Consider the following 28,000-nt stretch of genomic DNA (forward strand, 5'->3'; position numbering starts at 1 on the left):
GCTGATACATTATATAGCTTTAAGAAGGGGCTGGATGGATTCTTAGCAAGTGAGGGAATACACGGTTATGGGAGATAGCTCTTAGTACAAGTTGATACAGGGACTGGTCCGATTGCCATCTTGGAGTCAGGAAGGATTTTTTTCCCCTCTGAGGCAAATTAGAGAGGCTTCAGATGGGGTTTTTTGCCTTCCTCTGGATCAACTTGTAGTTAGGCAGGTTAGGTATAGGCATTATGGTTGAACTTGATGGACGTATGTCTTTTTTCAACCCAACTTACTATGTTACTATGTTACTATGTAAATGTGAATTTAGGGCACTGATTTCCACTAATGGTAAAACAATTTACTGTAAATTATCTAGTATAAATAAATTTAAAGCAACTGGACTTGTTTGGTAATCATTGAAGACGTTTCACTACTCATCCGAGCAGCTTCTTCAGTTCAACTGACTGGTATGGGAAGTCCTCAGCATATATACTCTTCCACTAATCCAATCACAATGGCACTTTGTAACTCTTCAGAAAGGTGACATCTGAAACTATAAATTGTTTTACTGTAATTACATTTGTACAGTATATGCCCTACTAAGCTGAAGGGGATGTATAGATTTATTTCAAGGGTGGAAAAGGACAAACATTCCTGCATTTCAGCTGGTTAATTTTCCCCTATGTCTTGGTTCCTAAATAACAATTGTTTTATTCTATGCAAGGTGGTTATTTGTTTGATCTATCTAAGACTAGACCTACATGTCAGATTTATAGCTTTAAAAAAAATGTACTAGGAACTGTGGGTCTTCCTATATACATTTCCTTCAGAGGCATTTCTGTACATGTTCTTGTATATTTTATCTAGGCTTTCTTCAAACACGGATCTGTGACTCTTTCCTCGATACAAAGCTGCTCTGTTTGACCAGAAGTCCCCATTGTCTAGATGAACCGATGTCTCTGGATAAAACGAAGACCTTGAAAAGAAACAAAGCAAAGATCACTTTTTAAAATTACATGCTAATTTCACATCAAAGCAACACATCATACTGATAGCTTCTGGAAGCTGAACCTAGGCAAGTACAAACACACTAGCCCAGCGCTGTCCAACTTCTGTGGTACCAAGGACCGGAATTATTCTGGCTTACGCTGTAGAAGGCTGATAATGGAAGCCAGTTTGGCCACTCCCCTCTTTTAAACTGCACCCACCTTAGACCACACAATGTTATTACAAGAGCTTTTAAGACCATACCCACATTAATGGTGGTAGCACAGCAAAAACCCAAATGGTTGGTGCTTACTGTAGGGATATCACCTATATGTGAAAGAAGTTTATTAAGTCATATAAAGCCACACCCTTAAATCCATCAATGCGGTCGCATTTAAAGCTTACAAAAAGGTAAGTAGTCACAGCAGCCAGACAGGTGGGGGGGCCACATGGGGAGGAGGCGCAGGCTGGATGCTGGCCACCAGTTGGACAGCACTGCACTAGCGCATTAATACAAAATAAATGATAGGGCTGTTTTATAAGGCAAGGTGATCCTACTATGAGACAAACTCAGGATTTCAGGTAAAATAAGCTTACTCTATGTAAGATGCAGATTTAATGTTATGAAAGGTCAGATGTTTTAGGGAAAAGCACTGATAAGTAGGTAAGGACAAATGCTTGATGGATAGCAAAATGTATAAACAATGCGGGCAAATCTGCCAAATATTGTTTTAATTTCTGCAATATTCCCTTAATGCACCAAGAATGCGGGCATCTTTCTAGCCCTGTTTCCTTAATGATATAGAGAAATAATGTGTTCCTAAAAAACTGAAACCAGTGTTTCTAGCGTTAATTGCAGTAAACAAGTTGGCTTTGAAGACTACAATTCATTTGGAGCTACGCGTACCACATTCACACCAATGGAGCCAGCAAATGGGAAGCCTTTATATGAAATGTTGAAAGTCTTCTAACAAAGCCAAATACTTGCTAGACTTTCAAAAGATGTCCTCATTGAACATGCAGCAAAAAGCTGGGAGACTTGAACACAAAATAATAAAGCGAGCATTCTGTACAAGTGGATTTAATTAAAAGGAGATGTAACCTAAATAGACTGCACAAGCGGGAATGGCTCTCTAAGGATAGCAAATGTACTGTCCCATTACACAAAAAAAGTGTGCCCTGGGGCAACATAACCAAATAAACTAGGAAAGGGATACGACCTGCAATCACTTACACTTAGCACTGTTTTCATTTCCTACACACAGCTGTTAGGTGAATATTTCACATGGAGACTTGACACCACATGAGTTAATGATTCTGTTACCAACATGCAAATAAAAGGCACATGGCAGTTTCCATCACTGCAATCAAACAGCCACGCAGCAATCAGAGTAAATATTGCAATACTTTACCTGTCCTGCAAATCATTGAGACCTAAAGTGTCATCATGCACTGTATTCCATCTGCTGGATTCATCTTGCCATGACACAGACTTCTCCTAAAAAATATATTAAATTGTAAATATTTAGATTTACAAAGCACTGATTAAAAATGATACCATAAAATATGATATAGACCTAATAATGTACATGTTTAAAGTACATGTATTAATGTCATTTCCTTAAACTAAGGTTTTTAAAAAAATATATTGCAGGACTTCTGTGTTTATGTGACGAGTCATTTAATTTTAAGGGTTCAGTTCAGCCAGAGGCATGAATTTGGCCGAATCCTGCTGAAAAAGGCCGAATCCCGAACCAAATCCTGGTTAAAAAAATAATGCAAATGCGAGGTTAAAACTTTTTTTATATAACATTTTTTAATCAGTGTTTTACTTGTTTATAACAATGTTAATGAGGCTTTCTACACCTACTGTTCTAGAGTATGACAAAAACTTATCCCCTGACAATAGGCTGCTAATCCCCAATGAAATGCTAATGATCCCCAATGGTGCCCCTACAGGAGGTGTGAAATGAAGACTGAAAGTAGAGAAGATGAGCAGAGAATTGATCTGACAAAGGGGGAAAAGTTTTACTCAGCTTTACTTTATATTTTAAAATGGCCGGGAAAATGGTGGTTCAGAAGACAGTCTTTCTTTCACCAAAAACTGAACTGTGGTGGTTGAGTTGGAGTTTCTGTTTGTGAATATGGAGAAAGTGTTTTACACCTGTTTTACAACAACTTTTACTTTAAAACAGCTTTTTCCACTTATGTGAATTCACTGTGATAGCTCCAAGTTCACTCTTTTATAAATCTGCCCCTTATTGTTGAGAGGCCTGTACATTTCTGGATGTGGCTAATAAGCTCATTTGAAATTTCTTGGGTCATTTATTACAGCCTAATCCTGTCACCTTAAGAAACCCTACTGGCTAAGCAGTAGGCCATGATCTGGAGGTTTTTACCAGATATGCAAGAAATAGATGTGGACTAAAAGGAAGCAGAACTTAATCGGGTCAGTCTAGGGATACTGGGGAGACCAAGTTTAGGTGGGCTATGAGGAGTCAAGTCCAGATAACTGCCAGGTTTCAAATAAGAAGGGTAAAGCATGTCAGTAAAAGCAAAACAAAAGGACAATAATATGAGAATGATCTGAAATAAAACAGAGAGAAAATACAGCAAACAAGAACTACAACGGGGCACCGACCTAGACTTTGGCATTTGAAAGGCTTTCTGGCAATTGTTGTCAGAATGCTAAGTTAGAACGTTAAAATGATAAGACAACACTGATTATGCTGTCCAAAAATCATTATTGACTGCTGTCTATTCTATTTGTAAATCATGCTTTTCAATGGAGAATGATGAACTTAAGCTTGTTTGGAAGTTGTCTCATAAGTCTTGCCAGATTGGTAAGCAGTGTAAAAATACTTCTTTTAAAACCACTGCCAATAACGTTTCTCCTTGGTCTGATATAAACACAAGCTTAATGGTCTAAACTAAACTGCAAATAATTCTGGTTTTTAATGACAGAACTTCTTGATGATCAAAAAAATAAGTTCATTTAAATGAGGGCGTAATATCACTTTCAACTGCATTTCCCACAGAGCAAATACATTTTGCAAAAAAAAAGATTTCATTTTATATTCTAAAGCAAATGTGTCCATTTCTTTACAGCTATTCCTGGGATTTTTAAATGCAAAAAAAGAGTGAAGAGTAATGAGCCACAAACTGATGAATATTTTTAATTAAACATTGTTGAAGTGAGAGAGGGAAGGGGAATTCCTGTGGGTTATAAATTCAGAGGATCTGCAGAGGCCTTGGAAATCACTGGTGCTTACCATTCACTGCTCACGCCTTTAAAACTCCTGTGGCAGCAGAACATTTGTAAAACGGCACATCAGAGTCAAATTTCAAAGCTCAGCGAGCTCTCATGGTAATATGCTCTTGTTAGACATCTGATCATTTGTACCAGTTAGCTGTAATTACAGCTCTCTGGAATCTCAACTTTTTTTACATATTTACCTAATAAACACCAAACCATCAATGCTTAATTTCTATTTATTTTTTCATAATGAACCCAATGTATCCAAACACATTTAAAGGAAAACTAAACCCTGAAAATGAATATGGCTATAAATACCATATTCTACATTCTGAACTTATTGCACCAGTGTAAAGGTTTAGCATCTTTATAGTAGTAATGATACAGGCCTTCAAAGTTGTCACAGGCGCTCTCCATCTTGGATTTTTTTTTTTTGTAACTCATATTTTTATTGTTGAATTCAGAGACATTTGACAGTCAGACAGATAGTTCGTTAATGCAGTTGATTACTCTTAAAGCGGATTATTTTCAACATTTTTTTTTGTATAGAAGTTAGAAGAAGGTTAGAGGGGGGTTGGAGGGGGGGGAAGGGAGGGGATGGGGGAGGGATGGAGGGGCAGGGGGGGGAAGGGGCAGGGGGAAGGGAGTGGTGGGAGGTAGTGGGTGGGGGGGTGGTAGTAGGGGAAGTGGGGAGGGGGATTGTTAAGGGGCGGGGAGGGTGTAGGGGGGGACAGGAAAACAAAACAAACAAAACCAAAACTAGAGCTGCGCCTAGGATAAAATAGTCTGTGAGGGAAGTAAAGTGGTTGGTTCTGGTGTCCAGAGTTTCTTTGGGTTCCGTGGTCCTTAAGGTTCAGAGTGGTACCTGATGAGGGATTGGGTAGGGATCGTGTTTAGCGTTCACAGTTCGGGAGGAAGTCTAGTGGTGGTTGTGGGTTTGCAAGTCCCCGGAATTCCCATATTTGCCATGTGTCTTTGGATTTGGTTAGATAGTCTCGCTATTCTGTATTCAAAGTCTTTATTGCTATTGACCCGCCGTAGCACTTCTGTTATGGTTGGAGGGGTGGGTGATTTCCAGTGCGCGGCAATGGATAGCCTTGCTGAGGTGAGTATATGGTTGCTTAGTGTTTGAAGGTGCTTAGGCAGATTGGGGAAGGGTTGTCCCAGCAGGAAGGTTGTTATGTCCTTTTGTAGTTGGGTTGGTATCAATATGTTTATTATGGAGGCGATATTGTTCTAGTATGGCTGAATTACAGGACAGTACCAAAATATGTGTTCCAAGGTTCCCCGTTGTCCACAATGCCTCCAGCAGGAGGGAGAGTGGTTGGGGAAGAGTTTATTGAGTTTTCCATCTTGGATTTTATTAGGACTGTCAGTGGCCCTGCACATGCTCAGTGTACTCTGAGCGGCTGCTGAGAAGCTAAGCCGAGGTCATTCCAAGTAATCAAGGAGAAAATTAGGTTTGTCTGTCATACAAGCTAATGCTACAGAGCTGGTTATTAAATAAATGCACTGGTTTCAAAGCTGCCATCAACTAATAATCTGAATTAATTACTAACCAGTCTTATATTGTGACAGTCATATTCTATAAGGGTTATGTAATAAAACGTGCTAAGTTTGCCCAGGAGCAGTAACCATAGCAACCAGTCAGCAGGTAGAATTTTTTTAGTCATCTGTTTAAAAGCAAAAGGGTAAATGCTATGGGTTACTGCTATTGAGCAAACAGTGTCTTTTTCTACATATGGGGGTATATATACAGTATATTGTGAGTCGGCCCCTAAGCTCAATAACTGAGAGCAGCACAGAGCATGTGAAGGGAATTAGCAGAAAAGAAGATGGGGAGCTACTGGGGCATCTTTGGGGGCACAGATCTTCCGTGCTTAAGGGCTGTGGATGCCTTGTGGTACTGGAGCCCAAAACATAATGTACAGCATTTCTGTCCTACTTCTTTAGTTAGGCCTTAGTTTTTCTTAGGACACAACACATAAGAAAACTTGGTGGTAGAGTTACAAAATATTGAACTGTGTTTTTCAGTCTCGCCCAGCAGTTTAATAATTTTTCACCATACATACACACATTCCTGCCGGAAAATTCTGATGACATTTAGGAAAGTATTTACCAAACTGTCACATTTATCAAAGAATAAACTTTGAACAACAGTTTAAAGCAGTGGAATTTCACTTTGTCTCATGAGTTGTTAGAGCACTAAGGCTCTAACACCCTATCAAATCAAAGTCTATGGAAATGAACATTTATTGCAATAAAAATACCACAATTACTACTTTTTCCTTACTTGAAATTTGTAGCAATGTGGAAAATGTTGAGCATATCAGCCCCTACTTGGTAATTTTCTTTTACAAGCGGTAGCTGTACTTTTCTTGTTATTGAATTACACCATGAGGTTCTCTTGAGATATTTTCATTTTAGCTGTTATTTTTTTCCTGTATTCTTTAAGGTTGACAATATTGCTTTTTTCCAAACATTACTAACATAAATCAATTGCAAGTTGAAATGTCATCCAAGTACAAGCTAACAGCATTTATTTGAAGATGCTGAAATTTATCTTTTAACGTAAAATTTTAGGCTTTGAAGCTGCACATATCTTAAATAGTTTGAAAAATATATTAAAGGGGAACTATCTAAAAATAAACATTTACTTCATTTCATGGAAATAAGAATATTTCTAAATACAATCAATTAGAAAGTCTGCACATGTATAGAATATTATCCAGATTGGGACCAAGGATTTTCCAGATATGGAATCTTTTTGTATTTTGGATAATCATACATTAAATCTGCTAAAAATTATTTAAACATTAAGTAAACCCAAAAACATTGTTTTACCACCAATATGGACTTATGCAGTTTAGTTGGCATAAAGTACAAGGTACTGTTAATAATAGATCCCATACCCATATTAAACTTACAGATAGTAAACGTTGTCTAGCACTGTGAGTCCTAATCGTGTTTTTGACTCTTGTGTGGATTTCCTCCCAGTTTGCTGATGCTCTCTGATCAGACTGAAACCTGTAAGCATAGTAAATCCATGGCAAGAAATATCAGTTGCTGACAATAGTGAATACACAAAACCTAAAACTAAGGCAGGGTTAGAAGTTTAAAGTTAGCTTTTTTGATGATATTGAACAACAGCTGTTCATCCCTTTCTGCTGTTCTGATTGTTTGTGCCCTCTAGTAGAATGACTGGAACAATAGGCAGATGGCCATACCATATACAGTCCCTCATACGCTCTCCACCTAGGCCCATGGCATGGTTGCCTGGAGAGGGTACATGGTTGGCTCATGTATGACCGCCTTAGGGTCAGTTTTCACTAGCAGAGTAGAGTGCTTCTAGGAAGGCAAACAATAGGTGAGGCTAGAATTAAGTTAGTAATTCACTTACAGCGCATTTGTTGCACACGCAAAGAAGACAGGGTTTTAACTATTCTGCAGCAAGTATATACAGAACAGGAGTTACATTCCCCTTCAGCTCTGTACAACTTAATGCAAAATTAAACAAACAAGTATATTTTTTCCACCTTTTAAACACAAATATAAGTAATCTTAGTCAGATTACAAAGATGGTTTGGCTTCAGTAAAGTTTTTCCTTTAGAAATACAGAGACACACCACTAGTCTGTGCTATATTCTCATTAATAAACACTTTTCCATCGTCTCATAATGATCACAAGCTGTATTTATAAAAGGTAAAAAAGGCATTCAAAAACAATTTACATCACAACCGCAACACTGCATGCAATGTAAAATATTGTATAGTTAATTCTTTTGAGATCATGTAGGAAAATTAAAAAAAAAAAAAAAAAAGGTTCGACATTTATAAGTTTACATGCCAATTCTGACCCTAGTAAGATTTCTGTAGAATTTGTCTTATGGACTTCAACGGCCTATATCAGATCTAGACTGGTACAGATTAATGACGCTACATGGCACTAATTCACATGCGGTTACTATAGAAAAGCATTCCACCAACATTTACTTAGCTGTACAATATTTTACATGTTCTAAAGAAGCACCTACCGTACATTTTCTACAATGCAAAACATTTTATTATTGTATGTATATATATGCCAAATACATTGGCATAGTAAAACATTTATGTGGAAATATATTCCAAATGCTTTCACTCTTTCAACCCTTATCCAAGATAACCACTAATGATGAAGTCTCCCAAAGCAAGTCTACGCAATACCATGCAGGTAGTAACAGGCAAACTGCCACTTTGGGCAAGCTGCATAGTTGGACAGAAAATTGCATTCGTAATGGAATTCGTGTGGAAATAAAATCCAACTCATACATTCACCAATATTCCTTGGCCTATCCTGCTAAAACTGCAGTTTATCAGCTAAGCAATGTATTTTTATCAGTAGGTAGAGATGTGTAAATGTATAATATACGGTACGTGGTAGTCAAGTCCTAGACAGCCGTTCCTGAAGATTCTACAATTTAGTTTTATGGAAGGAAAACGTACATTCAAATCTTCCTAGATTTTTTGTTTTACTTCAGGTAGGACAAACTTTTGTCCTTTAAAATTTAGGTTATTTTAGAAATAAGAAAACTCTTTGTAACTAATTTATCTGTTTCACACCAGAATATTATATTAACCTTCCAATATCAATACAGGTAAAGGATCCATTATCCGTAACCCATTATCCAGAAAGCTTCCAATTATGGTAAGGCCATCTCACAGACTCAATTTTAATTAGGGTTGCACCGAACCCAGTTTTTCGGGTTTGGCCGAACCCCCAAATCCATGTTATGGGATTTGGCCGAATAATAATAAAACAGTACTTGTACTTGATCCCAACTAAGATATAGTGCTTATTGGAAGCAAAACTAAACAAAGTATGGAAACCCAAATTACAGAAAGACTCCTTATCTGGAAAACCCCAGGTCCCTAGCATGGGACTCATATCTCTATCTTGAATTAATTGTACTGGAGGTGGCTTTAGGCTGGTCACCTCTATATACTACTATGTGACTGCTCTATCAAAAGCTCTTTCCTGGAATATTGTTAAAACTTCACTGATTGTTAAGATAACAACTACCAATAATCAATATGGATCAATTGCTTCATAATTATCAGCAGTAAATCCTTCTTCTGCAAAAACAATAAAAAAAACAAAAACAAGCACACTTCCTTAGTATTTGTTTTAATTATACATACTCCCAGTCATGTTTCCAAATCTACATTTATTGCAGATATGCCCTGTGCTGTTAAACTGCATTCTAGTGCAACCATGATAAGTTGAATAATGCAGAACATGAAACGTCCTAACTGGCCCAAATGCATTTTGCTTTTCCTATAGGTGCTTGATAGGGGCTGCTGTCTAGTTTATTATCTTTTTTACCATATGTTGGTTAAAGGGATGGGAAATGTCTGCTAAATGTGTCACAATGAAATCATGCTGGATTCACGTTTTAGCAGAGAAGTATATACAATTTACATGAAATAAAAAAATAACATATAATATATGCAATTATCCACTTATTAGAAACACGGTTGTCCTTTTGAAGTCAGCCAACTCAAAACCATTAAAGTTTTCAATTTTCTTGCTTCCTTTGGCAAAAATGAGCTATATAAATGCAAAATTGACATCTATAATTACTGTAGAAAATCAAAGTAAAGATGCTTTTAAATAAACATATGCTTTCTAGAACTAAAACGTGTAAACTAAGTGAACCTTAGGCCTATGGCATCATTGTATTGCTGTCACGGCAGCTCAGTCTGCCAAGGGTTTATGTGTAAACACATACAGCGAAATGTAATTTTTTTCCCTGCCACTTTAGGCTAAAAGAAAAGGTACATTAGGGAGGATAGATATTGTGATTCTGTTTCCACCTTTCTATTCTTGATTAAGCAAACAGATACTTTATACAAAACACTTTGATACAATAACACATGTAGCATGTTTTTATAAATATTAAGTATAAAATGTATAGTTTTAGGTGTACAAAGAAATACCTTAGCTATATGTTATACCATGATGATAGAAATACACTACTTCAGCTATATTCATTGTCATACTTCCAATTTTCCTCAGCACGGGCAAACATTCTGCCATTACACCAGTCTAAATTGTTTATTGATTTCAATAGATTGTATAAACACTTAGGAATTATTGCTCAGTGACCTAAAAAAAGCCAGATCAACAGAAGACCTCCTCATAATTCATTTCAAAGATGCTCTGTCAAGTGTGATCAACTGCCCTCCTCTTTGGCGTGGCAGAATGCACGTTTGTCTTCAACTTGCATGGCAAGACAGACTGAAAAAGGGACAATAAGAAAAACAAATAATCCACACTCAGAAAACAGATTTCTTGATTAGTCAACGTGACAGTGGCAAAACTCTCAGCGGGATTAAAGACAGTTGCTACAAGCTCAAAGACAAAATTCGCAGAAGAGTTCACGCTCTGTCAGTTCATCACTCGATACAAAACTCTGTCTCAAATGTCAAACAATTATCTGTTTAAAACAAAGACACGCGAGTGACATCAGCGGGGACAACTTGAGAGCATAGAATAAAAAGAACATAATCTTCTCAAATATATCAGTAAACTTTTTCACAATTCCCAAGGGTGTGCATATTTGTAAAGAATGCTAGCTATCACGTCTCCTATCTGCTTCAAAGGTTTAGTCTGTACACTGAGAAAAAAAAAACTACTTACAAGGACAAACTATCAAAGGAGAGAAATCAATATGGATGGCCGTAGATTCACAATGGGGAGGCACGGTAAAACAAAAATGAATCTACATTGGAATTCTTCCCAGTTTATTCAATAAGATTAAAACAGTAAATTTGACAAGAGCTGGACAACAATTTGCAAAGCTGTAGTAAACCATATGTCATAGCATATACCGTGTGTTGTCAAGTAAAGCAAGAAAAACTATACCATATGTAAAGGATCAACAACCATTACCATTACAAACCATTACATTTATAATCTGAATTACATTTACCATCAAATATGTCACACTATAAACTGTCCTGGCTACTTAAGAACTAGGGTTCAACTATAAACTGATTTTCTTACAACTCATATATCTTTTTGTATTTCATTAAAAAATGGTTGCAAAGTGTTCAACATCACTAAAGCTCGATTCTAGCCTGAGCGCGATCTGTAAGGAGTTTGTATTAGGTGCCTTTGCTTGCATGGGTTTGCTCTCTGTATTAAGGGTTACACACTCAAAAAACACCCACAAAGATTTCGGAGACCACAGGATATGGATGGGGTGCTTGTGAATACAGCACTTCCAAATGCATTCTAAAGAACAATGACCAAAATACAAAAAAAATGTAAGCTTGCCCGTTTTCTATACTGCAAAAGTCTGGCTACAGTGGGGTTCACTACTGTAAGTATGTCACATGAAAAAAGTTGGCTGTGTAGTTTTAAAGCAGATATGGACATTGCCTACTTATGCAATGCAAGCAAAGCTCTGCATTGCATTCTCTGCCTGGTTTCTTTTCTTCAAGTATTTCATTAATCCTGCAGTATAATTAATAAAGGCAAAAAAAACACTGTATTCTACATTTCTTTCAGGACAGCAGATAAGCTTGGCATACAAGCAACACTGTTTGTTTAACAGCAGCCCACACATCTGAAAAAAAGTCAAAATAATTTGAATTTTTATGGAACTACTCGGCTGAATGAGCTAAAAGTCTATTTCTGACACTCAGATATGTGCTGGCAGCTTTAGTGTGGGACTGTAAAAGAGAACTCCCTATGAGATACCAAAGACAAGTGAATTAAAAACATGGAACAGTAATAATAAATATGAAGAAAAACAGTGACAAAGGGTCATTGGAAAATATGGGGCAAGTTTGAACATCACAAAAAACATGCAGTTTATGAAAACTAAGTGGTATGAAAAAAAGTGATTAGAAAGGAAAGATATAACTGCCTATTTTATATCCTTCAGAATTTGGTACAGTACACCAACACCTATGGTATGTCTCATGCTATGTTGAGCCAAATGCAAGACATTCAGATGTATGTATTCATTGTATAGTATCTACAAAGGTTTTTTGTAATATCTGCTGTACTTGAAATAAATTGTTTGGTATGAAATCATCCCCATAAACTGTCTCACAGGCTTATACAGTGGGTTATACCGCTCATTAATTCCAGATCCCAAGAAATCATTACAAATGCCTCCTGCATTTTTGGGGATTACCTGGGATCACTGCATGTAAAACACATTATGAAAGTAAAGGGGCAGGTATTGCTGGCCAATTCTTGCCCATGGGAAAATACATTTATTGCTGGGGATAAAGTGTACTGTCTGACATCCCCCTAAAGGATAGACTAATAGATTTTTACCTCTCTCTTAGAGAAGAGCGCTTTAGGATGGGGTTTGGTGGGTGTTTCGGTACAGATGATGACAATGAATGAGACAATCTAGTAGAATGGAGCATCCTGCCAGCTGGCTCTGAGAACAGATGGCCATCTAAGCTGCCCAGAGAACCCTTAAGATCATCTATGTACTGATGTCTAATAAACTGTAAAGAGAAAGAAATTAATAAAAATCAGTTATGGAAATCAGTAATGGGATAAAAGAAAAATACATTAGATTAGACTTTTAAAGCAGTATGCTGTTACTCAAGTTAAGTTTTGCAGTAATAAAATCACCAGGGCCATGTGCCATACTGCAGCCAAATGTGATGTTGCTGCAGCATTTTAGGGTAATGGCAGAAGAAACGTATTCCATTTCTAGCTCTGGGACAAACACACAAATTGTTCTGACTTTGCAGGTACAAAAGCAAGCCAGAAGATTAAAATTCAATAACGAATGTTCTAGGACTCAGTGCTGTCCAACTTCTGTGGTACCGAGGGCCGGATTTATTCTGACCTACGTGGTGGAGGGCCGATAATGGAAGCCAGTTTTGACCACTCCCCTTTTTGAAACCGCACCCACTTGAAACCACACCCGTGTTATCACATGACCATACCCATATTAATGGTTGTAGTACAGCAAAAAACCTGCCATACTCTGCCTGCCCTACCCTGCCTGTGTGTGCCATACTCTGCCTGCCCTACCCTGCCTGTGTGTGCCATACTCTGCCTTCCCTACCCTGCCTGTGTGTGCCATACTCTGCCTACCCTACCATGCCTGTGTGTGCCATACTCTGCCTTCCCTACCCTCCCTGTGTGTGCCATACTCTGCCTACCCTACCATGCCTTTGTGTGCCATACTTTGACTGTGTGTGCCATACTTGGCTGGTTTGTGCCGTACTTGGCCTGTGTGTACCATACTGTGCCTGCCCTACCCTGCCTGTGTGTGCCATACTCTGCCTGCTCTATGCTGCATGTGTGTGCCATACTCTGCCTGCTCTATGCTGCCTGTGTGTGCCATACTCTGCCTGCCCTACCCTGCCTGTGTGTGCCATACTCTGCCTGCTCTATGCTGCATGTGTGTGCCATACTCTGCCTGCCCTATGCTGCCTGTGTGTGCCATACTCTGCCTGCCCTACCCTGCCTGTGTGTATGGCACACACAGGCAGCATACAGTGACGCAATGCTGGCACTGCTCCTACAGTCTGCACAATAACTATATATTAAAAAACTTGTTAATTGCAGTACCACCTCAGTATATGTTCTTTTTGTAGTGTGCAGGGATTATTTGTGGATTTCTACTGCTCCTGAGGTGTGAACAGGGGAACAATGTGGGTGATTACAGCCTGAGCCTGAAGTGTGAACAATGCAGGGGGTGAACAATGTAGGGATTAAAAGGTGTGAACAACACAGGGGATTACATTTTTAAACAATACAGGGGATTTACAGCCGGAATCTGAGGTGAGAACCATGCAGGGGGGGGGCAGTTAATCACAGTACTGATACCATTTAAAGCTTACACAAGAGTAAGCCATCAAAGCAGCCAGACAGGTGGGGGGCCACACAGAGGGGGGTCGCCAGTTGGACAGCACTGTTCTAGGTTATCCCAGACCCAAATATGCAGTGGCTGGGTCAAAGCAATTCCCACATTAGTCTATGAAGAGACAAAGCTGGGGTGTTTTGTTACCCAGTGAGCTCAAATTCTGCAAGCAGAAAAGTGCTCTAATAAGTGTTGTGTGTCACTGGCCTTAAAGTAAAAGATTGTGGTGGAAACTCTGCCATGAGCTATATGCATAAAGAGCCAAACTGAAATCTAGAAAAGGTCACCACTAGCCAGTCTGCCTTTAAATTGTGTGAAACACTGAAGAAAGATACAAGAATAGAAAGGATTCTAAGATGATTTATATAAACAAAAAGGGGCATTGTTTTGATTCTATTATACAGAAAGTCAGAGAATACAACAATACTATACAACTATTATTTTGAACAGTACCTTAGTGCCTAAGGTATGGGGGAAGGGGGGCAGGCAATATATGACTAGCAGCTGGGATATTTAAATGCCTTTCTAATGGGTATGGATGTGTTAATAAAAAAAGGAATTTGGATTTCATGTTTAATTTGAACAAGTCTTTTATTTACAGCTTTTTATGCCTGGATGACATGTCCCCTTTAAGAACTTGTGCATGGGTGTAAATTTCAGCCTGGCTGTTTAGGAACATGTTGCATACCACCACCACACTAACACAGAAGTTTAGTAAAAATGATTTGGCTGTAGGCAGTAAATAAGCAAGAGAAGCTGAAATCATGAGGAAAGTAATTTAGATTTTCATGTCATTTGAGATTCTGTGAGCTGATAAGAAAAAAATACATTAATCAACCAGAATCAGTGTATCGATATCTTGTGTTTTACTGCTTAAGGAAAATCAAATCTATCTCACGTTGACAAAGTTAATGTTTATTTGTTTATTTTCTGGGAATAGTTCATTCCCAACACGTCTTCATTTAATTTCAAAGCCATGCAGTGTTTTCAGTTGCTAATAAAGGTAGATTTCAATCTCCCTTACTTTGCTGAGAAGCGGAGCAGCTCTGGGCCATCCGGGGAGTGATGAATTAAAGACCAACCATTGCTGTCTTACCGGGCCCAAAAGTTCCTGCTGTTAATATCGTTTTTTCCCTTCTAACAAATCAATTTTAATTAAAATCTCTATGATAAAACAGTCGTGAATCATCAGGACATTCCAAGGAAACCAAATTATATGGAGCTTGTGTGGCTTAGCGATATATAGAAAACACTGCCACAGGGTTGTTGTTAACGAGAGGCCAGAGGCAACACAAACAGAAAATTGGAATTTCAAGTAATAGTTTCTGCACACTAAAAATAAAAATGTAGGTTTCTTTATTACTGGTTCTTCCAGGTTTGAAACATAATACTAGGTATACTCAAAATCAGGAATTACTAGTAAAATCACAAACATCTGAATATAATCATGGGTCTTGTTAATTAAAAAAAACAAAAACAAAAAAAACTTGCAGTTTTACATCCTCTCCTCATCTACATGCAATGTCTTTCCAGCATTCCTGCTTGGTTCCCTTCTTCTTGGTAAAAATATTATGTGCAATGGAGCTTGTGCCTAATTTATCATCCCCATTTGCACCATTTCATAATTAAAAGCAATTTAGGTGGCAAGGTAGATGTTAAGCATGTAGCATCAATAATGGAATACATTGGCCATGGAACAATTTTGACTGAGTTTTTCACTGGATAATGACACCCCAACAAAATGCTAGAAAATACCTTTGTTTTGAATAGAACTGAAGTGGCTTTAACCTAGCATGCTGAATTGCACAAACAAGTTGGGTTTGTTTACACTGGAGAAGAGGCGCTTAAGGGCTCTGGCACCACCGGCTATTTACATTCTCGCCGGTGGGATGGCATTTCGGGGAGATTAGTCGCCCGTGACAAGGGAGATTTGTTGTGTGCGACTGATCTCCCCGTGTGCCAGAGCCCTTAGAGGTGACATGATAACTATGTATAAATATATAAGGGGATCATATAATAATCTCTCTAAAGCTTAATTTACCGGTAGGTCCTTCCAACTGACACAAATGCACCCACTCCGTTTAAATATTCTGAAAGGATTTTTTACTGTTAGAGCTGTGAAATTGTGGAATTCCTTCCCTGAACCAGTCATACTGGCTGATTCATTAAATAGCTTTAAGAAGGGGCTGGATAGCTTTTTAGCAAGTGAGGAATACAGGGTTATGGGAGATAGCTCTTAGTACTAGTTGATCCAGGGACTGGTCCGATTGCCATCTTGGAGTCAGGAAGGAATTTTTTCCCCTCTGTGGCAAAATTAGCGAGGATTCAGGTGGGGTTTTTTGCCTTCCTCTGGATAAACTAGCAGTTAGGCAGGTTATATATAGGCATTATGGTTGAACGTGATGGACGTATGCCTTTTTTCAACCTAACTTACTATGTTACTATGTTATGTTAAGGGACTGTAATAACCAATATGCTGGCTTGCTCTCTGTCATAACATTTTATTGTGGGGCAGATTTAGAATGAGACTAGGAATGTGAATAAGAGTCTCTTAGTATTTTTTCATTTGATCCTGTATCTCATACCCTACAACTAGGTTTACATGTAAAAATATCTCTCCTTATATACAGCTAATTAAGTTTTGCTTGTGATTTTGCCCAATAGATACATTGTGAGTTCATTCTTCTGTTGTTTTCCCATTCTTAAGGTTTAATAATGTAGATTTCTGCATTTTATTCTCAATTTGTATATTTAGCGTTGCCATGGGGCAGATTTATTAAAATATGAGTTTAGAGCTTAATACATAAAAACTCACCCATGTTCTATTAATTTCTATGGAATTTCTTGAAGCCTATTGAACAATGGATGAAAGTTAGAACTCACCGTTTGATAAATATGCTTCTAACAATCCCATAGGAATGAACAGAACATGAGTTTTTATGTATTAAGGTCTTAACTCACATTTTGATAAATCTGCCCCCTAGAATGCTTAATGAATCAGGCAAACTTATATCGTAAAGCAGGACACTGTCCAATTAAGTGTCAGTTTTTGCAAGATTGTTTATTTATTTATTTATATTTTTATTGTACTCTAAGGACGAAAATTATTGTTATTTTATAGCCACTTAACATGCTTCCAGTTCAATCTATAACATTCCACTGTACTTACTTTGGAATCTTTAGGTTTGTAGCTGCCAAGTAATGAATTACCTGTTAAAAACATTTTTATTAGTGTTAAAGTAAGATTAAATCAAAATGAAATGCAAAGGAACACCAAACCCAAATCTGTAACAAGCTTTAAACATGTGCATATAGAATAATTCTGCAACAGGCATGACCACAAAAGTTCTCCTTATCACCCATTCTTTAAGAAATTACAACATATTACATTACAACCACTTGAAACATACAGTATGTGGCATTTTAGGAGCAGGTAAAGCTTGTAGACCATCAGCAGCAATAAAGGTAATGGTCTAATTAACACCATGCACAAAGCTTGGGCAAGGTCAGCCTTTTTCCTGGTATCATCAATCTTTTGATATATTGACAGTAAACGTATTGGCACTTAATCACCTGCCCACATTATACATGTATTGTAAGAATAATCAGGTCTTTGAAGGTAAAATATTCAGTCATGGGAACAAAATACAGGTAACAGCTCTTATATTTGCTGTAGCTCCCACAAAAGCCAAACATGTATAACCTCTGTTGGTAATATATCACAACAGGGCATTAAACAACCATACTATATATTGTGATCAAGACTTTAAACAGACCCATAATATAAACATTATTTTATGTTCATTTACTAGCATGTCCACACATTTAAGCATGTTCTAAAACATGCATACACTACAATATAATGAAATGTGATTTATTAACTATATCCGTCTGTATATATAAGTACACTGCTATACTTCTTACCAGTGCACAGTCTGGAGCATTCTCGTACATTTAGACTTTCTTTGGGGAAATATGATGTAGGTGATGTGTCTATACAAGGACTACCAGTGTCTGCCTAAAAATATAAAAATGAACAGACATATTTAAAAGGCATTTATAAAAACCCTATTGTTTTGTGTTTGCAACTATGATATCCTTTCTTGCTCAAGAGGCACTCTTTTGGATGCTATACTTGGGGTTATGAAAAAAAAAATTGTACAGGTATAGGACCCCTTATCCAGAATGCTCGGGACCAAGGGTATTCCGGATAAGGGGTCTTTCCGTAATTTGGATCTCCATACCTTAGGTCTACTAAAAAATCAATAAAACATTAATTAAACCTAATAGTATTGTTTTGCATCCAATAAGGATTATTTTTATCCTAGTTGGGACCAATTACAAGGTTCTGTTTTATTACTACAGAGAAAAAGGAAATCAGTTTTAAAATTCTGAATTATTTGATTAAAATGGAGTCAATAGGAGATGGGCTTTCCGTAATTCGGAGCTTTCTGGATAATGGGTTTCCGGATAAGGGATCCCATACCTGTACTACAAAGATATGTTTTTTCCACTTTTAATAAATTAAACGAAGGTCATTAGACAGAGAAAACTAGGGGTTTCAGATATCATTCCTACAAGTCTATGGCTATATTTATAAAAGTAGTGTGACAAGCAGCCCACAATTTCCTTTATTTCCCCATCACATTTTTGTTTGTAGCAATGACATAGCCTTTTCAAAAAGACAGTATGTTTAGTTTTTAAGAGATTGATTTTATGCCAATTTTCCTGAATGTAAAATGACATGTCAAAACAATTAAATTTACTGGCTGAACCTACACGTTTGATAATAAATGGAGGCTTGTTATCAGTTTCCTTCTTAAATTCGTAGGGTCCCAAGTTTAAATGCGCCAGCCTCTGTTTAGTATCCTGTGACAGTTCACACATACGTCTCCTTGTATAAGGTGACGGCGAACGAGATTTGGAGGCAATAGTTGGCTGCTCATAGCTCCTTGAAGTCCTGCAGGAGCTATCCTTCCGGGCATGTGTTAAATTCTGTAAAAAAGATAAAGTCTAAGAGGGAGCAGAAACTGAACAGATGCGGTTTATTTACAGATCTAATGCACAAGCCTCTTTGGGTCGGCTTTCCCAAAACAATGTTCTCTGTCTTGGGTAGAGCAAAGACAGGTGGGGAAAAATAAATAATTATGTGCATCACCATCTTGCCTGCCCCAAGAGGACAGTTTTTATATAAACCAATAGAATTATGCAGTTCTGCAAATACAATGCACAGTCCTACCGACTTCCATAACTATTCCATTACAGCAAGTTACATAGTTACATAGGGTTGAAAAAAGACCAGTGTCCATCAAGTTCAACCCATCCAAGTAAACCCAGGTGAGGTGGGGGTGAAAGCAAAGCCAGCCAGACAGGAAAAACTTTGTGGAAAGGCACCAAGCAAAAACGGCCTTGTAAGAACACCGCACATGTAATAGGTAACTTCCCAAAATAAGATAAATTATCCTCTGCAGTGTAGGGTTTTATGTGTAGCTTACTCCTTAAGGCTACTCCATAGAGGTCAGATCACATAATTTGTTTTTATTATGCCAAATACATCTTTTTGTGTTTTTGCAAAGTTGAGACCATGGAATCAAAACTGCTTATGAAAAGCCAAATCCATGGTCAAAATAACAATAAAATCACACAGAGAAATAATTATGTTTTAATTATGCATTAAAGAGATACAGACACCAGAAATGTAATTTTTTTTTTTTTACATCATAACATTGTCTATGCATGCTATTTGTATTTTTGCCATAAAAGTATTTGCCCTATGCATTTACGTTACCTATCTGACCCCCATGTTCCTCTATGTGGGGGCTGCCATATTGGTGCTGCAGTAGTCCATAAGCATTTAGAAGCTATAACTGACAGGTTGAGAAGAGACAGTCAAGTTGGCAAAAGAGTCAGGTTTAGGCACTTCAAGTAACAATTACTTACAAAAGCAGCCCTATTAGTGAAAAACAATCATGACCGATAAGTAACATTTAATTTACATTAATATTTTGAAGAGAAGTTTTTTTAGTGTCAGTTTCACTTTAAACTATCACCTCTCAGACCTTGTTTATCAACAACATACAACAACCCTTAACAGCAGATATCAGTGGAAGCTGTATTACACAATATCTAGAGGTCCACTGGGTTCCCACCACTGTATTATAAAGTAAATGCAAGTTTTGTTTATATTGAAACAGTGTACAGCACCTTTCAGAGCAAGCACCTGACCACTTCAGTTATATCAACATCTATACAGATGCAGTGTTTCTGTAATAAAATCACTTACTGTTAATTAAAGTCTAATTGAGCTGTCTACATTCTTTACAACAAAGGAACCTATGGCAGTAAACTCGTTTAGGAGGAAATAGAAATAATCAGGATGGCTTCTGATTTAATAGAAAAAATACGATTTTTTTTTTTTTTTTTAACATAATACATTTTGTCACTGAACAACAAAAGCAGTTGAAAACATGCTCTTTAACCTGTTTCTGCATTCTTGCCATGTAGCTGGGTCACTGTTCAAATGTAGGTTCTTCAACAACTCCCTTGAGGGGGCACAAAAAACAATAATTAAACATCAAGGTCTAGGAGAAAAGGCTATCAGAGGTAAATGTCATGCAGTGTAACAAACTGGGGATTAATTGTGAAGCATTCCCTTTGTAAGCTTCAGACTTTAATAAAGATAATTAGAAAAGACACAGCACTGGTAGAAAATGTCAAACAGATAACATTTGCATTTCTGACGATTCAATTACAAATGATTACATTGCTTTGTACAACAATTAAGATTTGACTTTGATTCCAGTTCTTGTATTTGTCAGAAATGAAGATTACAACTGGCACAGTTAATGGCAATTTTTAAAAAGGGAAAACAAGTATCTCATAAGGCACAGTTTATTTACTAAACAACAATCCACTACACAACCTAAGTGCATTTAATGTATTTTTTCATGTGTGAGAACAACCAGTGTCATTTATGTTCAATTTTGAGCTCAGGTTTATTGCCAATGCAAAATAAACTTAACACTGCAAAGCTACTGAAATTAAGACTTGCTATAGGTTTCAAAAGCCCAATCACCCTAAAAAGAGTAGCTGTACAAAATAACTGTTTCCTTTAATGTAAATTATAAGTTGGAAAACAAAATCACAAATAAATCAATGCACATTTTTCTACCAGCAACAAACATGGCTACTGCAGTTTAAAGAGGACCTGTCACCCAGACTTAAGATGTGTATAATATAAGTCCTTTGGAAATTAAATATGAAACGCAAATTCTTTTTTTATTCAAACATCCTTAGCTGTTATAAATGTATTCAAAAATCTGGGCTGTCAATCACATCTTCATTCATTACTTTCACTTTCCATTCAGCACTAATGCACCATTGTGCATTAGGTCCCCCATTCTGGTGCATACACAATATTTTGGGGTAATACAAAACTTAATAACTTAATAACAATGTCCACAAAATGGCACCTGACTGCTTGCTGTCATTGTTAATTCCAAAACTGAAGTAAACTAAATTTAAATAATCTATATAGAGTAAGTAAAGTTTATTTTGCTGAATTAACATTATATTAAAGGATTTAAAACTAGGGTGACAGGTGGCCTTTAAAGCAATTTTATTTTTAACTATAATCAGGATTGAAATTAACAGAGATTTGTATCTTTCTCTTGCACTATATGGAGTCCAAGAAGAAACACAAACGCAGGCCGAGAATAAGCCCAGCCCAATGATATCATACAAAACCATGTTTCATACCATATTCAGTGCATGTATGGCAGATCGCCGAGATGACCGATATTGCAAAGGCTGTGAATATTAGTCGTCTCGCGGGTTAAAAGATTTTGATCGGCACTATTGAATCTGCGTTCAGGGCTGAATTGGGTGGTGGAGGTATATTTCCTATTATTTCTACCTTCACATCTGACGATTCAGCCCTGAACATCAGTGGGGCTAGTCGCAGTAAAGATCAGAATTGCTACGTGTATGGCCACACAAAACTGCTCGCATATGGAGTTTCACGCGTAGCCTTAGGCCAATGTCACAAGGGGCAAACTCCGCTTGCAGCCAAAACAATCAGATTTTTCAAGTGTAGGGGCAGATTCTCGTTTATCTGCAGGTCGACAATCCGCCCTGTGTGGCACTAGTCTTTAGTTAGCGTTCCTTCCACATTCAATTTATACTAGTTATGCTAAAAACAGATGTGAGTTTGAGGTGAAAAACCACAATGATTTCAGTGAGCCATTTGAACATACAGAAATTAGAATAAATTCATTAGTACACAGTAGGTGTTTTGTTTGAAAGAACTGGCTTTGAATTGTCTCTGCATGCAGTGTAAAACTTTGTAAAAACCAGTAATAAGATGGCTGGCCATAAATCTTTCATTTACGGATAATGATACATATATACCATCACTTAGGTGAAGTGCCATTTTACTCAGCAGAAGTGTATTTATGAGTGCTCTGAGCAATGGGATGCATTCCAGAAACCTCTTCAAGGACATTCTGCTTAGGACAAATTATCTCTAAGACTGCTTTTACAAAGGCTTCCTTTTTGTTTTAATATTTTAAAGAGGAAGAACATTAAATGCTAAAGCAAGCCCTTCTGTACACATATTTATATATTTTATATGTTTACAATTATTGATCTTTGTACACTTATAATTATGCCTTAATCATTAGTAAATATTGTCAGCATTGATCACTTTATTTTTAATGTATATTGTCAAGTTTGTAGGACATGGCCTGTAATTCCCCAAATTGTTCAGCACACTTCTCTCACTCAAGCCTCCATTGTCACACAATGAGATTAATAGCTGCTACTAGACTTGCATAAAGGCAAAGACATGTGTATTTTGCCACCCATGCAACACACTGTAGATGAAAGTAAAAACATAAACATCCAAGTTCCAACTTTTTGCCACCTACCTTCTTCACTGATGCACATCTACAATGCCAAAAATATTTTTGGACACCCTGTTTTTAATTGTTTTTGGTACAATTTCAACCAATGTAAACTTGCAATCTGTTCTATTTTGCTTTGCTAAAAAATCTGCTAAACACGTTGAAGTCAATGGCCCTTTATACCTGGAGAAAAATTTTGCTTATCTGTACTCTAGAAAAAGTTATACAAAGGCCCAAAATGCTTTTGCACCCCAATTCACAACCTGTGGTGCTGTTTGTAACAGTAAACTGAAGCATACTCTTGCATAAATATTCCCTCCTTACACTGTTTTATTTTTTATGGGGAAGAAGCAGGTGGGGGGGGGGGGTTAATGGAGGACAGTCTATGGTAGCTTTTGTCTATGGGGGTTTAGTTCTCCTTTAAAACTGTGTAGTGATGGAATATTTATGCAAAGAGTATACTTCAGTTTACTGTTCTTACTAAAACATAAACCAGTGTCACAAAAAATCAGTGTAGGGTCTGTTAATCTGTAAATTAGAGAATGGTCATGGGTCTAAATACTTCTGCAAGGATTGATTTTCTCGCTTTAAAAACTGGATTTGAATGAAATACAACAATCTTGCAAAAGTCTCCAACAGCTGGATGCAGTTCATGCCCACAGTAAATGATATGGATCACCAATGTGTGTACCAAAGGGCAGCAACAAAATATAATAGTTTGTGAAAGAATAAGCCAAAAACAGAGAAATCTGTGTGTTCTGTTGTCTCCAGGTGTTGTGTCATGTACGGCAGTACTGAGCACACCAATATTAAAGTAAAAGTATAGCTTCCTGGCAAAACTGGAAAGATAATTTAAGGTTTTCTTTTACAAGAATAATTAAAAGAAGCCATGTTTTACTTTAAACCTTATGGAAGAAAATGCTTTTAAGTTATAATTCAAAAATCACAGCAGTTTTGCTGACCATATATAAAACAATTTTCACAAGCGCATCAGTCAACCTGCCAATAAACCAATAAACAAAAGGCATTCAGCCAGTGAGAGCAATCAGTGCAGCTACTTCCATTCATATGGATAAACCCACATACAGAGATAAATAAGCCTCAATGGCAGATTTGCATAAGGCAATATATTTTATGCTCCATTTATAAAAAAAATAACGTAAGCACAAGTCCTACTTATTTATAGTGTATATTGTACTTGTAAAGATTATTGCTTAGATAACCATCATTATAACCATATTTCACAATGAAATGATTATTGTTTTGTGGCATCATGTGAATAAGTAAAGTTGGCTCCATCTGTACAGTGATTTCTTTCAAGATTAGTAGACCAAAAACATCAAATGTGTTTTCCCCTAAGACAATATATAATACATTTCCAGTAGGCAAGATATGTTTTATATCGTAGTGACCAAAGCATCTAAAATTCGAGAAGCACCCTTAAGTAAAAAGATCCTATTCGTAAAATAAAAACTATTGTAACCTAAAGTTATGCTCAAATGTTACCCGCCGCCAGTGATTGTAATCACTGGCCTGGGGGTACTTCTGCACGAGCACCACAGGGTAACATTTGAAGAAGAAAAAAACCTTCAAACTAGTTTTGGCAGACTGCATCAATATGGCCCCAGCATGTAGGTGGCCATATTGGAAAAAAGATCTGCTGTTTAGTGACATTGCCAAGCAAGCAGATGATTATGTGTGATGGGTTAATGCACAGGTGCAAATGTGCCTAGAGCACTGGTCCCCAACCTTTCTTACTCGTGATCCACAGTCAAATGTATAAAGACTTGGAGAGCAACAATAGCATCATTAAAGTTCAGAGACGTGCCAAATAAGGGCTAAGATTGGCTATTGGGTAGCCTCTATGCACACTATCAGTTTACAGGAGGCTTTACTGTAAGACAGGAATGTAAGACAGTGTCCTGTTTGGGGACACTGAGAGCAACATCCAAGGGGTTAGTGAGCAACATGTTCCCCCGAGCCACTGGTAGGGGATCACTCGCCTAGAGTAAGTGAATGAGTCCTTAAAGAACATCATGAATTACTTCCTAGAAAGCAAGTGTGATTCTTGAATAAAGAGCTGTATAATAAATTTCATATACCTCTGCCATTTTCCCCACCCTATCTGACATAAATTTCAATATTTCCAAATTATACCTGAACATCTACAAGAACATTTCAGTCCTCAAATGTCTGGGCCATTGCTGACTATTAGCACGGCAACCTGAAGCCATTTTTCAATGCAGCTCAAGAGAGAAGACGGTATTCTCCAGTTCCTTTCAGTGAAAATATGTGCTTTGTAAGCAATGGCGAAAATGTAAGAACAGAAAGTATTTGGCCAATTAACAAACAAATTACATAGTTTTGAAATATCTCCTGGTGTTTTTACAAGCTTACCAGTGCCTGGACTGGAAACTCAGTTCCCGAATATACTGCCCACCCAGAACGAAGAACCTGAGGCAGACTTAGGGGCACATTTACTAATCCACGAACGCTCAGAGCGTATTTTCAGCAAATTTTTCGCCGTTTGCGTGACTTTTTCGTACCTTGCGCAAATTTTTTGTACTTGCGACAAAATTTGTGCAACAAAATCGTATTGCTGCGCGAGTACGAAAGTTTTGGATTCATTCAAGCTTCATTATCGTGACTTTCCTTGGGCCAGGTTGGAACTGTACAGTGCCATTGATTCCTATGGGAGGCTTCCAAAATCATGCACAGAAGAATCAAAGTCGGAAAGATTTTCCTGCATTTTATGATTGTCCGGTACGAAAATTTTATGACTTTCGGATCGCCAATACGATATTATCGTGACTAATACAAATTTTTGTAAGCATATTCGTGATATTTGCGAACTTATCCAATCCAAATTTATCGTATTTGGGATTCTAACTCGTGATTTCATGAATCTGGCCCTTAGGGGCTGATTTACTTACCCACGAACGGGTCGAAATGAGTCCGATTGCGTTTTTTTCGTAATGATCGGTATTTTGTGATTTTTTCGTATGTTTTGCGATTTTTTCGGATTCTTTACGAATTTTTCGTTACCAATACGATTTTTGCGTAAAAACGCGAGTTTTTCGTAGCCATTACGAAAGTTGCGTAAAATCTGGCGATTTTTCGTAGCGTTAAAACTTGCGCAAAAAGTTGCGCTTTTTTCGTAGCGTTAAAACTTACGCGAAACTTTGCACCTTTTAAGTTTTAACGCTACGAAAAATGCGCAACTTTTCGCGTAAGTTTTAACGCTACGAAAAATGCGCAACTTTTTACGCAACTTTCGTAATGGATACGAAAAACTCGCGTTTTTATGCAAAAATCGTATTGGTAACGAAAAATTCGTAAAGAATCCGAAAAAATCGCAAAACATACGAAAAAGTCGCAAAATGTTCGTTTTCAAGTCGGAACTTTTCCAATTCGGGTCGGATTCGTGGGTTAGTAAATCAGCCCCTTAGTGTTGTTGGTTACATTAAGATGTGCATAAGTTATGTATTATTGATTAAAATTACCAGTTACAGAGAGATCTGGTCACAGTTATCAGATCTCAAGATGGTATGTATTGAAAGTATGTTAGTGCATTATGGCATTTGGCATAGCTTCTCAGTTTTCACAAATAGTTTAACTCTAAAACCAAGGAATTCTAGTCTAAGGAAAAACATATAGCAAAACAAAAACACCCACACAAGCCCTGAGGGATGAGAATCAGAATTTTGGTATAGTAAAACAGCACAGGTACCCCAGCTGTTAAAGGGATTGTCTAGTATGATGTAGAGCGTAATATTCTGAGACAATTTGCAATTGGTCTTCATTTCTTATTATTTGTAGTTTTTTTAATTATTTCAGTTTTTGTCCAGCAGCTCTCCAGCTTGGAGTTTCAGCAATTATTTGGTTGCTAGGATCCAAATGACCTTAGCAACCAGGGTTTGGTTTGATTAAGAGACTGATATATGCATAGGAGGAGACCTGAATAAAAAATAAGTAATATAAAGTAACAATAACAATAAAACTGTAGCCTTACAGAGCAATAGTTTTTTGGCTCAGGGGTCAGTGACCCCCATTTGAAAGCTACAAAGAGTTAGAAGAAGAAGGCAAATAATTTAAAAACTATTTTAAACACATAACTAAGACTAATTGAAAAGCTGATAAGAATTAGCCATGCTATAACATAGTAAAAGTTAACTTAAAGGTGAACCAAACCTTTAACTATATTAAATACAATTTAAATGAAATACAATGCAACAACAAAGAAACTTACAGTCTCCTCAGGACAGGAGCTGCGGACCAAATGAAATGAAAGCCCACATTGCATAGCACGGTTACTACAGACTCTGTTTAATTGTGTATGTGTTGCCTTGGAGATGCCTCCTGCCCTAATGATCGAGAAGAATAACAAGATTAGCACAAATAATTTTCACGTATTGAGAAAACAACACCCTGATGCTGCGCGCATGGTAAATATAAACTACAAATGATTCAGCTAAAGTTTAGTCTCCTTCACCCTTATTTGTATTACTATTGGGTCTGCACATGCGCACACCGGCGGAAGCGGCAGAACATTAGTGCATGTGAGTGCAGCCTATCAGAGGCTGGTTGCTACGCTGCATCCTCCCTCCCCCATGTCTTTGGACCTTCCTTCCTCTTGTCGCCGCTCCTTGCTGCTTTACTATGTAATTCCCTGTCACAAACTGACTCTATCATGCGCGCTATCCGAGTCCCTGCTCCGTACAGCATAAGTAGTCAGGCCTTCAGTTATCCCTCCGCCACTCCCCGCAGTATTCTCCTCTCTGATTCATCCCAAACCTCTTCACTGCTGCATCCTTCCCGCAGGTTTCACAACACCCATTCCTTCGTCTGCTAAATTAGTACCTTCAAGTACTTCCTGTCATGTTTTAGTCAGGCATCCATCTTGCTCCGTTAAGCAGACATACATTTCTTCTTACAACGCTGAGCAAACTTTTTCCTGGCTTTAACCCGCCCACTAAACCATA

At 37.5% G+C, this 28,000-nt stretch overlaps 1 protein-coding gene across 5 annotated transcripts; it reads right to left on the minus strand.

Annotated features, from left to right (window-relative positions):
• Window positions 1-533: 533 nt before the first annotated feature.
• spata6 (spermatogenesis associated 6) lies at window positions 534-28,000 on the minus strand. Of its 5 annotated transcripts, XM_004914001.4 has the most exons (11): window positions 27,879-27,999; window positions 27,268-27,382; window positions 20,595-20,657; window positions 19,904-19,982; window positions 18,895-19,110; window positions 18,040-18,133; window positions 17,285-17,325; window positions 12,564-12,742; window positions 7,156-7,255; window positions 2,385-2,470; window positions 534-961 (listed from the first exon to the last, which is right to left on the minus strand). In XM_004914001.4, the coding sequence occupies exons 5-11, from the start codon at window positions 19,000-19,002 to the stop codon at window positions 778-780; spliced, it is 792 nt and encodes a 263-aa protein (XP_004914058.1). In that variant the 5' UTR covers window positions 19,003-19,110; window positions 19,904-19,982; window positions 20,595-20,657; window positions 27,268-27,382; window positions 27,879-27,999; the 3' UTR covers window positions 534-777. The 5 variants fall into 5 exon arrangements, with proteins under 5 accessions (XP_004914058.1, XP_002931460.2, XP_004914055.1 ...); XM_002931414.5 differs by lacking the exon at window positions 19,904-19,982; XM_004913998.4 differs by lacking the exons at window positions 19,904-19,982; window positions 27,879-27,999 and adding an exon at window positions 27,813-27,833.

The sequence above is a fragment of the Xenopus tropicalis genome, chromosome 4 (assembly GCF_000004195.4).
Source record: "Xenopus tropicalis strain Nigerian chromosome 4, UCB_Xtro_10.0, whole genome shotgun sequence".
NCBI classification, from domain to species: Eukaryota; Metazoa; Chordata; class Amphibia; order Anura; family Pipidae; genus Xenopus; species Xenopus tropicalis.